At 36.7% G+C, this 13513-nt stretch overlaps 1 protein-coding gene across 2 annotated transcripts in view; it reads left to right on the top strand.

The window, feature by feature from the left end:
- MPHOSPH8 (M-phase phosphoprotein 8) overlaps positions 1–13513 on the top strand; it is a 53063-nt gene that overhangs the window by 24361 nt on the left and 15189 nt on the right. For both annotated transcript variants that reach the window (XM_054506270.2, XM_045869123.3), the window contains exons 3-7: positions 2482–3327; positions 4825–4924; positions 6039–6293; positions 13075–13200; positions 13284–13372. In XM_054506270.2, coding sequence (XP_054362245.1) covers positions 2482–3327; positions 4825–4924; positions 6039–6293; positions 13075–13200; positions 13284–13372 — 1416 coding nt within the window. The remainder of the gene's footprint in view (positions 1–2481; positions 3328–4824; positions 4925–6038; positions 6294–13074; positions 13201–13283; positions 13373–13513) is intronic.

Here is a 13513-nt window from a genome sequence, read left to right as displayed (position 1 = left end):
CCTGAGATCATGGCCTGAGCCAAAATCAATAGTGGGACGCTTAACTAACTGAGCCATGAAGGCACCCTGTGCCCGTGTTTTGATAAGCCCTCCAGCATTCTGATGCATGCTAAGGTTTTAGAACCACCTCTGTAGTAGAAGGGCTCATGAGAGCCTAGAGTTCTTGAATTTCATAATAGTTGTCGGCAGTCTTTATATTGAAAGCCAGTTTGACTGAATATAAATTCTGGCTCACATTTTCTTTTGTTGAATATCTTAATGTGTTATTCTGTTGTTATCTGGCATAAAGCACTACTCTAAAGATGAATCTGAATTTCTTTCTCTTCTAAGTGACTTGGTCTTTTTGTGTGATGCCTCAAAACTTTTGTTTATTTTCTCTACTGTCTTGTAGGCGTGTCTTTCTGGCATGCTTTTGTTGTTTTAGAGTACTCTGTTCCTTGGTCTGTTTTTTCTTGTAACAACTTAGTAAAACATCTTACCCTAATTTTCTGCTGTTTATATTGATATGAAATTACTTTTTCTGATGTTTTGGAAGGCAAAAGAAGAGAATAAGATCATTTTTTTAGCTTAATGGCTCCTGAGCAGTTTATTATTTTTATGAAGGGTTAAAAAATATGGCCTTAGACTTAATGAGATTTTTTTTTCTGGCTTTGGTTTTACCCTGCCTCACTTTCTGCCCCCCTCCCCCTAATATCTGAATCTTCTCTTTTCTTTGTTTCTATTTTTCCTGTCCTACTTTATTTAGGATCTAATCTTAGCAGTTTCTCCTCATTTTGGGGCTTTGTCATGGAAATCCTGGAAGAGAGAGACCATTGGCAGTTACTTTTGAGAGTTCACAGGACCTGGCCCGGGCCAGCCCTTCACATGTCCACAGACAACCTGCAGTCACCCTGTACATGTACACGTTCTCCCCTTCCTTCTACTCTTCTCAGGTTGACCTGTCAGTCTTTGTAGTGATTTCTCTCATTTGCTTTCTCCTGTGTAGGTATTCATAACAGTCTTATAGCTCTTAGTAGTTTGTCCCCATACCTATATTTTGGGGTTCACTGGGATATTATGCTATTTAATTTTGTTGTAGATATTGTCTGTGGGGGTTTTGTTTTGCTATCCTACTAGCTTTGTCTTTTTATTTATTTATTTATTATTTAACTGTTTTAGTAAACTCTACACATGGGGCTTGAACTTACAACCTTAAGATCAAGAGTCACATGCTCTACCAACTGAGCCAACCAGGCACCCCATAGCTCTGTCTTTTTATAAAGCAGTTCAGGGAGATTCAAAAAGTTAGGCCAGTTCCACCATATTCTCACTATCTTGTTAACCTCAGTGATGTTCATTTCTTAGACACTATAGGAAAAATGGGGTTTTTTTTAATTACACTTTTTAAAGATTTTATTTATTTTGTGGAGAGGGAGAAGCAGAATACCCACTGAGCAGGGGGCCCGATGTGGGACTCATCCCAGGACTCTGGGATCATGACCTGAACCAAAGGCAGACGCTTAACCAACTGAGCCACCCAGGCTCCCGGGAAAACGTTTTTAAAATGTCCCTATCTTCCCTCCCTTTCCACCCCCATGTCACTTAGAAGAAGAGACTTTGGGGAAATGGGAACTGAAAATACTTTGCATAGTGTTTTTGTGTCTATTATAAATTTTTTTTTTAAGTTGGTCTTTTTTTTAAAGATTTTATTTATTTATTCATAAGAGACAGACAGAGAGAGGCAGAGGGAGAAGCAGGCTCCCCGCTGAGCAGGGAGCCCGATGTGGGACTTGATCCCAGGACCCTGGGATCATGACCTGAGCCAAAGCCAGACGCTTAACCAACTGAGCCACCCAGGCTCCCTATTATAAATACTTCTAAGGTATGAGGTTTTTTGTTTGTTTGGGTTTGGTTTTGGTTTTTTTGTTGTTGTTAGCATTAAAAAATATATTTTCCATAGGAGATATTTCAGGTTATAACACAAATCAAATCAATTGGGAAAGTAAGATTTGTGTGCAGTCTTGCCCATTCCATGTATAACTAACTGTGAAATACAACAGCACCTTTAAGGATATCTAGGATCTAGTCTTTTTAAAAACCTTGCATTTGGAGTGGTAACTACTTTTTTGGCAGGCAAGAAAGTCTGTACAAATTACTTTCTTGGTTTTTTGGAAAACTTGAACTTCAAATCATATAAAATACACCATACATAAGGCTTGTATTGTTCATTTCTGCTTTAGTTTGGGACCTTCAGCGACGCTAACATTTTTTTGTCACTGTGTTTATCCGCTTTTTTAAAATGAGACTCACTGTCATCGCCAAGACCTATTTGCTAAATCAGAGACATAAGTAATATACAACTTCAGTTTAGATAAATAATTATAAGAAGTTGAGAAACTGCTTGAAAATAAAAACATTTCTACCAGATTTCATTAGTACTACTTTTCAAAACCTTTAAATTGCTATGTTAATGACTATTAAGTCTTTTTTTATATTTTGTAGAGACTGTCCTTAAATAATGACATATTTGAGGCAAATTCTGATAGTGATCAGCAAAGTGAGACAAAAGAAGATACTTCTCCAAAGAAGAAAAAGAAAAAATTAAGGCATAGAGAAGAGAAAAGCCCAGATGATATGAAAAAGAAAAAAGCAAAGACTGGGAAACTAAAAGATAAATCCAAACCAGACCTGGAGAGCTCCTCTGAAAGTTTAGTTTTTGATTTAAGGACAAAGAAAAGAATTTCAGAAGCCAAAGAAGAATTAAAGGAATCCAAAAAGCCCAAAAAAGAGGATACAAAAGAAACTAAGGAATTAAAGAAAGTTAAAAAGGGTGAAATAAGAGATTTAAAGAATAAATTAAGAGAAGATTCCAAAGAAAACCGAAAAACAAAAAAAGAGAAATGTGTTGAATCTCAGTTGGAAGCTGAATCAAGTATACTTAATGAGTCCTCTTTTCAAGAAAATGACAATGAAGATTTACATTTGGACAACAGAGAAGAGAAACAGAAGATTAAAAGCGTAAAAGATAAAGTAGGGCAAGATGCAGTTCAAGATGTTTTTGATAAACAGCCAGATGGCTTTCTGAGTGCTGATGAGGATGCAGATGTCAAAGCAAAGAGAAAAAGAAAGAAACTGAGAAAGACTGAGGAACTTAAAGAGAGCAAAACACTAGAAAACAGGAACCTTTTCCTAGAGAAGAAAACTATATATAAGAAGCAAAGGAATCAGGACAAAGGCAAAAGCACCACAGAGTTAGATAAGTTGCCACCTGCACCTGTCCAGACACAAAAGAGTTCAAGAGCAGGTTTGGAAGAGAGAGGCCTCTGGTCCCCTGACTCAGGTGGGGAGGTAAGTACTCTGGGGATTGGTTGAAGGGCAGTCAGAATCTCAGAGAATACAGAAATGTTCAGATCAAGCTGGCACTCTTTTTGAGTGGTCAAGAAATTTCACAAAACAAAGAGGAAACAGTGAAACAAACTATAAGAATAATTTTTCTGTGGTTAGGGAGTTACACTTAATATGTGGCTAGAATGAGCGGTTATAAATGCTGAAGATCATCCAGCTTTTGGACCTCCCAAGCTTATCTCTTAGTCTTAAAACTTGCTTTTTTAAAGATTACAACTAGAAAATTCAGGGCTAATTTGTGAACAAAAGGATTTTTTTTAGGGGTACTCAGTTGGTATGTAGCATTGTGTAGTAACGCTGAAAATAAGCTTTTCATCAACTTAGCTTTTCCTTACTTGATATTTTTCCCCTTCTGTCTTAATATACTATTTTTTACTTAAATAATATGCACAAATATTTATAAGCCTTTAAATCTTAAAAAAATGTTTAATAGGATTTTATCCCATTATTATAAAAATTATTTTTATGTGGTATTTCAAAATGTAAATATTTTCCACATTATGAAAGTATTCATATATGCAATATTTATCAAGGGCTACAAAAAGATCTTTTTTTTCATCCATTCTTTGTGGATTTATCGTAAGGAAATCATTTTAAAGGGGGGAAAAGCTAGGTATACAAAGATATTTATGGCAGTGTAGTTTCACTAAAACTAATACCAGTCAAACTAAATGTCTAGCCATGAGGGAAATGATTAAGAAAATGTTGTTGCATCAACTTTGGGTGTTATCTCTCTATTGAAATACTAATTATGAGGTCAATGTAGCAAAAATAGAAAAGTTTTTAAAATGTTAAGCTGAAGAAAATTATACATATGAACTCAGTCATGTAAAAATATCTGTGCAGTATAAATAAAGGAAAATGAAAAATTTTTTTAAAGATTTTTATTTTATTTATTTGATAGAGACACAGCGAGAGAGGGAACACAAGGAGGGGCCATGGGAGAGGGAGAAGCAGGCTTCCCACTGAGCAGGGAGCCCGATGCGGGGCTCGATCCCAGGACCCTGGGATCATGACCTGAGCCGAAGGCAGACGCTTAACGACTGAGCCACCCAGGCGCCCCAAGGAAAATGAATTTTAAACAACAAAATTATGTAAATTTCCAAAGATCAGAAGGGAGAATGTGGAGAAATAAAAATAGTGATGTTTGGTTGGTAGGACTATGGGAGAATTTTTTTGGAATTTATTTTTAATAATGAAAAAATATTTAGAATGAGGTGTTGGGTTTTGAATTTGGTATCTTGTAAATCATCACGGTTGAGGGATAATCTTGATTGAGGAAGCAGTTGATGTGAAAAAAGATTTAATAATTAGTGATTATGTGCCATAGTACCTAAAATGCAGCCACTGATGCCAGGAGCCTGCGTTTTCCAATTTTCAGATATATAATATCATTGCTTTCTGTCTTCTTGTTTTGTGTCTTTCATTTGTCTCTTTTAGGAGAAAGAGATTAAAAAAAATGAACCCAAAGAAAAAAACCAAAAAAGGCATGATTTGGACAAGGAAGAAAAAGGCCGTAAAGAGCCAAAGGGATTAAAAAGTGAGTGTGAATACTAACATTTTATCATTTACCATTGTCATCTTTTATACAAAGAATTTAATTTACTGTGAAGACATTCTCTCTTTTCTGACCTGCAAATTAGAAAATTTCATTCACTGGAGAATTTAGAACTTTATGCTACTTTTATTTAAACAATTACTTTATTGTATAACAGTTCATATTGTTTCTGTAATTAATTTTTTCTCTTCTGTTCACTTTGTTGTTTCTCCTTTTGATGGAGTACACTAGAATTAGAGATACTGTAAATTAGTTGTGGTAGAAAAGTAAATGTCTCTTTATAGTGGATGCTGAATGAGACAAACTACTGTTAATACATGTGTGTATTTAGCTCTGGGTCATTTGTATAAATATAATATTGAATATAAATTTTGGATCAGAAGGATAGAACATATTGAGAATCTGTGACATGTCAGTACTAGAATTAAGTACCTTATAAAACATTCACCGTTAACAGTATTTGAATACAACCCCAATGGATAGTTTAGTTCTTGTACCAAAAGTACTTGGAACACATGCTCTCATGAAGCAGTGATTCTAAGAGAGAGATTATTTTCACCTGGTTTTTCTCCCAAAAGCTGTATATAGCTGAGGGTAATATTCAAAGTAGAACTGCCTACAACTGCTAAATAGCTGCCTACAACTGTATCTGAAGTTAACCTTGCACAAAAATGATTCCTGGTGGTAAGTGGGGGAAACAGAAGGGTGCCAGCACACTCACCAGGAATCATTTTTGTGCAAGGGTAACTTCAGGATACAGTTGTAGGCAGTTGTTTTAGCAGAAGGACAGTGGTGGCATGACTAGGATTATTTTGAGATTCACTGTATTCAGTAGGCCTTTGTCAAAACTGGGAGTAGTGTTGAACACTTAATTAACAGCCATTCACTTTAGAGACCCTTTCTAAATATTGAGCAGCCAATAGAAAGGCCAGTTGAAATAACTTCATGGCTTTGAATAGTAAATCTGATCATGCTTTATAACCAAGGCAAATATTAGTAAAAATTTCAAAAATAACTGTTCCCTTAACACCCAGATTTTCTTTTGGTTACAGCAGAAATTTGTGACTCATTTATTCTCAATTTTATTTTTCACCAGCATTTAAGGAAATCAGAAATGCATTTGATTTACTTAAATTAACTCCAGAAGAAAAAACTGAATTTCCTGAGAATAATCGGAAAAGAGAAGAAATATTAGACTGTAAAATCACAGAAGATCACAAAACCAAGGAAAACAAGCAGTTACTTAAAGAAAGGAGAAATACAAGAGATGAAACTGATACTTGGGCATATATAGCTGCAGAAGGAGATCAAGAGGTTCTAGACAGTATGTGCCAAGCAGATGAGAATTCTGGTATGTGTGTAGTCATTTTGCAGTATTTTTTCAGGGTAAATGCACCATATTATTTCACTCTCCTTACTCTTCTCTCCCAGTATAATTCTGATCAGAAAATAATGGAGTAGATTTTAGCGATCTCCTGACATTTTTAAATACATTTTTATAAAATTGAAGACTTAAGTCATTCTGTGATTTCTAAATTCATTAAACAAATATTTTCTGAGTTCCTATACTATGCTCAACACATTTAGAAATTATAAAGATTTTGGTTTTCTACATTACCTACTCTTGTCAGGCAGTCTGTTTCTATATCTTACTAGATTTCTTTCAGAAAATTATCAAATACAGGCTTATTTGTATTCTGCCTTTTAATTTTGCAATAACATTTGATAAATAAGATTATATTATAAATGCCGTCCTGGGGATGTTGGAATGGGCTGCCAAGGAGGGGAGAATCATGTGTAGAGTCAGAGTACAATAGCTGTAGCGAAGAGTAATAAAGAGTCGTGTGTGTGTATATAAAACTAGGACAGAATAAACAAAAGAGGTTAACCTGATAAAACTGTTATTTGTGAATCTTGAGAAACAAAGAGAATTTTTAAAATATTTCAAAATATATGGCAGGCTAGATACTCTGGGTGGCTCTCATACTGCAGAACAACTAGATTCTGAATACTGGGTAAAACATGCTTTTTGATACATTGCTGAGCTTGTAGGAAATTGGGACACTTTCTAGGAGGAGTAGATAAGAGGGAGGAAAGAGGTTACCCACAGGGCAAATGCCAATAGCAGCACTCCTGTTGGGATATTAAACAGTAAAGAACAGATAGTAGGTATTGGTTGCAAACTCAGAATTTCCCTGGATGAAATCTAAAACCAGCCCTGGTATGGGGAGTACAGGAAATGACCAAAGGAAGACACTGGCCATTCCAGATTGATAGGTAGCAGGTTTAATAAACAAGGGAACTTATATACAAAGCTTGCCTGGGTTGGCCACAAGATGAGTAGCGCACGTGCACACACACACCCCTCCTCCTGAATCTTAGAAGTTTATATAGAGGCCTTAACTGAGTTCAGTCACATATTTAGTCCAGATGGTCTCAACAACACCTATATTCTCAAGGATATGAAATAGCTCCTGGTATGGGAATGGTGTGTACATTCTTTTTTTTTTTTAAAGATTTTATTTATTTATCTGACAGAGAGAGACACAGTGAGAGAGGGAATACAAGCAGGGGGAATGGGAGAGGGAGAAGCAGGCTTCCCGCGGAGCAGGGAGCCCGATGCGGGGCTCGATCCCAGGACCCTGAGATCATGACCTGAGCCGAAGGCAGCCGCTTAACTAAGGAGACACCTCCGATTGCTCAGGTCCAGCCTGTGGGTCAACCCAAAGTCACATCCTCTTGATGACCTCCACCAATAGTAAAGAGCATCAATAAAGCCAGAGGTTGGTTCATTGATAAGACTAATAGACAAGCTTCTAGCAACACTGATAATGGAGAAAAAAGGATGGTTTACACAACAGTATTTCCATTGAAGAAAAACACATGGTTATAGATTGTGTCCAGATTAAAAAGATAATTTTCTGAGCAATTTTTTACCAATAAATTTGAAAACAGAATGAGATGGGAAAATTCCTGGAAAAATATGGTTTAACAAAACTGACCCAAGAAGAAATACAAAAATTGAATAGTTTTGTAACTATTAAAGAATTAAAGAATGTGAAATAGTAATTTAAAATAACCTTAAAAATTTAACACTAGCACAGATAGTTTCATATGCAAGAGCTTACCAAACTTATAAAAAGGTCTTCCTAAAAATAAAGAATGCTAACTCATTCTATAGGCCCATCATAATTTCAGAACCGTAATGAGACAATAACTTTGTTAGAAAGGAAAATGACAGGCCAAGCTTATGTAAATATCCCAAACAAAACATTAGCAAATTGAATCCAGCTGTATATAAAAACATAACCTCTTATGATCAAGTTAGGTGTTCCCTAGGAATTCACTGTGTAAAGGAGAAACTGATTCAAGAACATTCTTGATTTTTAAAAAACAAAACCTAGCAAACGATGAATAAAAGGAAGCTTTCTTAAATTAATAAAACATTAAACCTTTGGCGAACATCTGTCACCACTGTTACTCAACATTATTCTAAGGTCTACCCAGTCCAGTAAGACAGTGAAAAACAAAAGATATAAGCATTGGGAAGGGAGCTTCCCCCCACCCCAGCAAAGCTCTTCATTATCAGATGTTATATATATGAAAAACTCAGTCCACAAAGTTTTATGTTAAATGTTTAGCAAGGTGACTGGATATAAGACCAATATACAAAAGTTAACTACAGTTCTCTATATTTCTGTACAGTGTACATTTCTGCAAACATTTCTACATAAATAATATAATCTTAAAAAATTAATTTTCAGTAAAAAAAATAAATAAGCATTGGCGAGGATGTGGAGAAAAAGGAACCTTTGTGAACTGTTGGGGGAATATAAGTTGGACAGCCTCTGTCGAAAACAGTATGGAGGTTCTTCAAAAAATTAAGAAAAGATACCATATGACTCAGTAATTGCACTGCTGGGTATACCCAAAGAAAAGGAAAACACTAATTCGAAAAGATATATACACCTCTATGTGTATTGCAACATTATTCATAATAGCTAAGATTTGGAAGCAACCCAATTGTCCCATCAACGGATGAATGGATAAAGAAGCTGTGGGGTGTGTATGTACACACACACACACACACACTCTCTCTCTCTCTCTCTCTCTCTCTCAATATATTACTCGACCATGAAAAAGAATGAGATTTGCAACAGCATGGATGGACCTACAGGGTATTACACTCAGTGAAATAAGTCAGAGAAAGACAAAACCCCCATATGATAATCACTTTTATGTGGAAACTAAAAAACGAATACACAAAAAGCAGAAACAGATCCATAAATACAGAGAACAAACTGTTGGTTGCCAGAGGGGTGGGGATAAGAGAAAGGGCAAAATGGGTGAAGGGGAGTGGGAGATACAGGCTTCCAGTTATGGAATGAATAAGTCACCAGGATAAAAGGTACAGCATAGGGAATACAGTCAATGATATTGTAATAGTGTTGTCTGGTGACAAATGGGAGCTACACTTGTGGTGAACATAGCACAAGGTATAGAGTTGTTGAATCACTATGTTGTACACCTGAAACTAGTGTAATGTGTGTCAGCTATACTTCAATTAAAAAAAGGTAGGGAGATGAGAAATCAATTTTCAATAGCAACACATTTAAAAGATTGCTAAGAATATTGTATATGAAGATCTGTAAGACCTATATGGAGAAAATTATAAAAACTTTTTGAAAGTTATTAAAATTTATACCATTTTATTAATAAACACAGTATTATAAATGTGCCATTTTCTTCAAGTTGGTCTGTAGTGTCACTGTGGTTCCAATCAATTTCCCAACATAATTTTTCATGGAATTTATAAATACCGATTCTAAAATGTATGTGGAAGACTAACCAAAAGCCAAAACCAGTTAACCCAGTAATAATCAAAACCTGCTGTGTAAAACTGTAGAACTAGATACAGTATTTACTTTGCACAGGGAAGTTTAGATTAGTTTCAAGTAGAGGCCTCAGACTAGGACCCTTGCAGTTGTGGAAACTAGATAGATGGTAAGTGGCAACACAGATCTCTGGGAAAGATAAGCTCTTTATAGATGGTGTGAGGATACTTCGTTATCCATGTGGAAGAAACCATACACAAAAACCAAATCCTGATGGATTAAGGCCTTAAATATAAAGAGGACTGTTAGGTATTTGGAGGATAAAGGATCATATCTTTAAGATCTTGGAGGTAGGGAAGGATTTCTGAAACGATGCAAAAAAGTACCATAAAAGAAAAGACTGATAAAGTTGACTGCAAAACAGTTCCTTTCATCAAAGTTCCCATTAAAAAAGGTGAAAAAAACAAAGGATTGGTACTCAAAAATATGTAAAGAATTTCTTCAGTATGATACTGTATTAATTAGGACTCTCCAGAGAAATAGAATCAACAGGATATATATAAAAGGAGTTTTGTTATGAGGAATTGACATGTGTGATTATGAAGGTTTAGAATAGTCCCACAACCTGCCATTTGCAATGTAGACCCAGGAAAGCTGGTAGTGTAATTTCAATCTGAGTTCAAAGGCCCGAGAACCACAGAGCTGATGGTGTAAGCCCTGAAGTCCAAAGGTCCAAGAACCCGGATTCCTGATGTCTTAAGGCAGAAGATGGAGGTCCCAGCTCAAGAAGAGAATCTCTCTTCCTGTGCGATGCAGAGGATTGGGTGATGCCTGCCCACACTGATGAGGGCAGATCTTCTTTAGTTCATTCTATTGATTCAAATGCTAATCTCCCAGAAAGGCCCGCAGAGACACACCCAGAAATAATGTTTTACCTGCTATCTGGGCATCCCTTAGTCCGGTCAAGTTGACACCGAATTAGCCGTCGTAGATACCAATTTCTTTTTAAAGATTTTATTTATTTGAGAGATAAAGAGCACACGCGTGCAGGCGCATGCACCAGCACGAGTAGGAGGGAGGGGCAGAGGCAGAGGGAGAAGCAGACACCCCGCTGAGCAGAGAGCCTCATATGGGGCTCCATCCCAGGACCTTGAGATCATGACCTGAGTCGAAGGCAGACACTTAACCGAGTGAGCCACTCAGGCACCCAATACCAATTTTTATAAAGCTAAGAAACAACTGTAGATTTTTTAGGATATATGTATTTATGGCAAAACCATTTTTAAAAAGAACGAAAGGGAATGACAGATTCAAACTCTGGATCCATGACATTGCTGTGGTGGGGGGTGGCATGGGGTGGGAGTGTTTAGGCCCCAGAGTGGTTCTGTGCTCAAGTTAGTGCCGTGTTCACGGATGTTCACCTCCTAACACATTCTTTAGTGTTACTAAAAATGAAGTTTAGGGGCGCCTGGGTGGCTCAGTCGGTTAAGCATCTGCCTTCGGCTCAGGTCATGATCCCAGGGTCCTGGGTTCGAGCCCCGCGTTGGGCTCCCTGCTCAGCGGGGAGGCTGCTTCTCCCTCTCCCTCAGTTACTCCCCCTGCTTATGCTCTCTCTCTGTCAAATAAATAAAATCTTTTAAATAAAAATAATTGAAGTTTATTAAAAATAGAAAAGGCTAAAACTACCAGATGCCGAGTCAAGATCCAGTACTTGGTAGGAATAAACGTAGGATTTTGAACCAGTTGGCTATGTTAGAGACCAAAATCCAAACTACAGCATACCTTTTCTTATTATTTATGTTGTATGTTGTTGTTACTTAACAACAGTCCTGTAAGTTAGGTGGTATTATCTCAACTGATACGAACCCTCATCTGTCCTGCTTCCCAGATCTTTCCATGGTTCTGTGGGGCTGCCCTAGAGAGGGAGGTCCAGCTGTGGGCTCAGATATGTCTCAGTGAGAATATGGCTCTTGGCTTATTGAAGTGTTTCTGAGCAAATCACAGAGCCTCTTCGCCTTGTTTTCTTACCTGTAACATGTATCCCTGTATAGGTTATTGTGTGTGTGCTAAGTTATGTAAATACTTTAACACTTCTCACTGAATGTTAGCTACTTCTACTATTACTACTACTGTTGTTTCTCAGAAAGTGAGGTACAGCCAGTTTACATGACTTACTCAAAGCCATGCAGTTGACGAATGGAGCTGGGATACAGAAAAGCCAGTATGTGTAGCTCCTAAGGCTGTGCTGTTTTCCGATGGAATGCTCTTGGAGGTAGCAAAGAGAAGTGTTGGTTTGAGTTGAAAGCTTTGGAAGAATTTCCTTCATTTCTTTGCATGTCTTTTACAAACTTCATTTCTATGGCAGTTTAACTGTCTAACATTTGTTTAGTTTGAGGAATTGGTTTTAGGTGAAAATACTTTAACTCTTACCATAAAATATTTATGATTTTTGCTTTTTAAAATAGCACAGTTGAAGGGCGTCTGGGTGGGTGGCTTAGTTAGGCATCCAAATCTTGATTTCAGTTCAGGTCATGATTTCAGGGTCGTGGGATCAAGCCCCCACATCGGGTTCTGTGCTGGGTGTAGAGACTGCTTAAGATTCTTCCTCTCCCTCTGTCCCCCCCAAATAAATACATAAATAAAATATTTAAAAATAAAATAAAATAGCACAGTTGTTTTCAATACTCCCCAATGAGTTATGCTCAAATCTTATTTGTTGCACCGCCAATAGTGGATGAACATGTCCTTTCCTAATGTTAGGAAAGCCCCTGGGTCAGACATGGGAGGGAGGAAACTAGCACTTGCTTTGTGGGTAGGCGGGAGCACAGAGCGCTTCCAGGAGGAGAAGCTAGAGCTGAGTCTGAAAGATCAGTGACTAATTTACATACAGGTCTGGTTTACACATTTAGAATGACTTTGCTTGCATAAATGATTGGAGGCAATGTATATCCAAGAATGGCCAAAGATAGAAATGTTAAGAGATTCCTCTTACTGAATCCCTGTGATTTTTCTTTCTTCCTTTGAGCTACTTAATCTTGTATTTAAAATTCATAGTTCATCATTTTATAATTAATAGATTACCTACTTATCTTTATGCCTTTGAAGCACCATGACATCTAAATGTGGATAGTTAGTATTACTTGACGAAGAAAAGCAGAAATTTAATTAAAGACTCAATTACATAATGAAGTATGTTACAAATGTGTATGAACCTTTGGTTAAGACACCACACACTTAATAAAACAACATTGTTACAGGAAAAAAAATGTGTATTAATAAGGCTCTTCTGTGTTCCAGATGGCAGACAACAGATTTTGAGTTTGGGCATGGACTTGCAGTTGGAATGGATGAAACTAGAAGATTTTCAAAAGCATCTTGATGGGGAAGATGAGAACTTTACCACAGCAGATGCAATTCCAAGTAGTGAGTAGTTTAGGAATTTTGGAGGTCCTTTTCATGAGTCTAGATATGTGAAGCTTAATTTACCTGAATTTCTTTCATTGTAGATTTATTGAGGGATGCTGTGAAAAATGGGGATTATATTGCTGTGAAGGTTGCACTTAATTCAAATGAAGAATATAACCTGGACCAAGAGGTAATATGTCTTAGTAAAATCTCATGAGATAAAGATGGGAAGTAGCTCTTTTAACAAAATTCTGTTTTATTTTTCATTTTTTAAAAATTAAAAAAAGTAATGTTCACTGAAAACACAGTAGAAATGTATAATGTAGAAAAT

This window comes from Mirounga angustirostris, unplaced genomic scaffold (genome assembly GCF_029215605.1).
Source record: "Mirounga angustirostris isolate CCGP_5_RB_7025 unplaced genomic scaffold, mMirAng1.0.hap1 SCAF_3, whole genome shotgun sequence".
Lineage (NCBI taxonomy): Eukaryota > Metazoa > Chordata > Mammalia > Carnivora > Phocidae > Mirounga > Mirounga angustirostris.
This window is presented reverse-complemented; position numbering and strand designations above follow the sequence as displayed.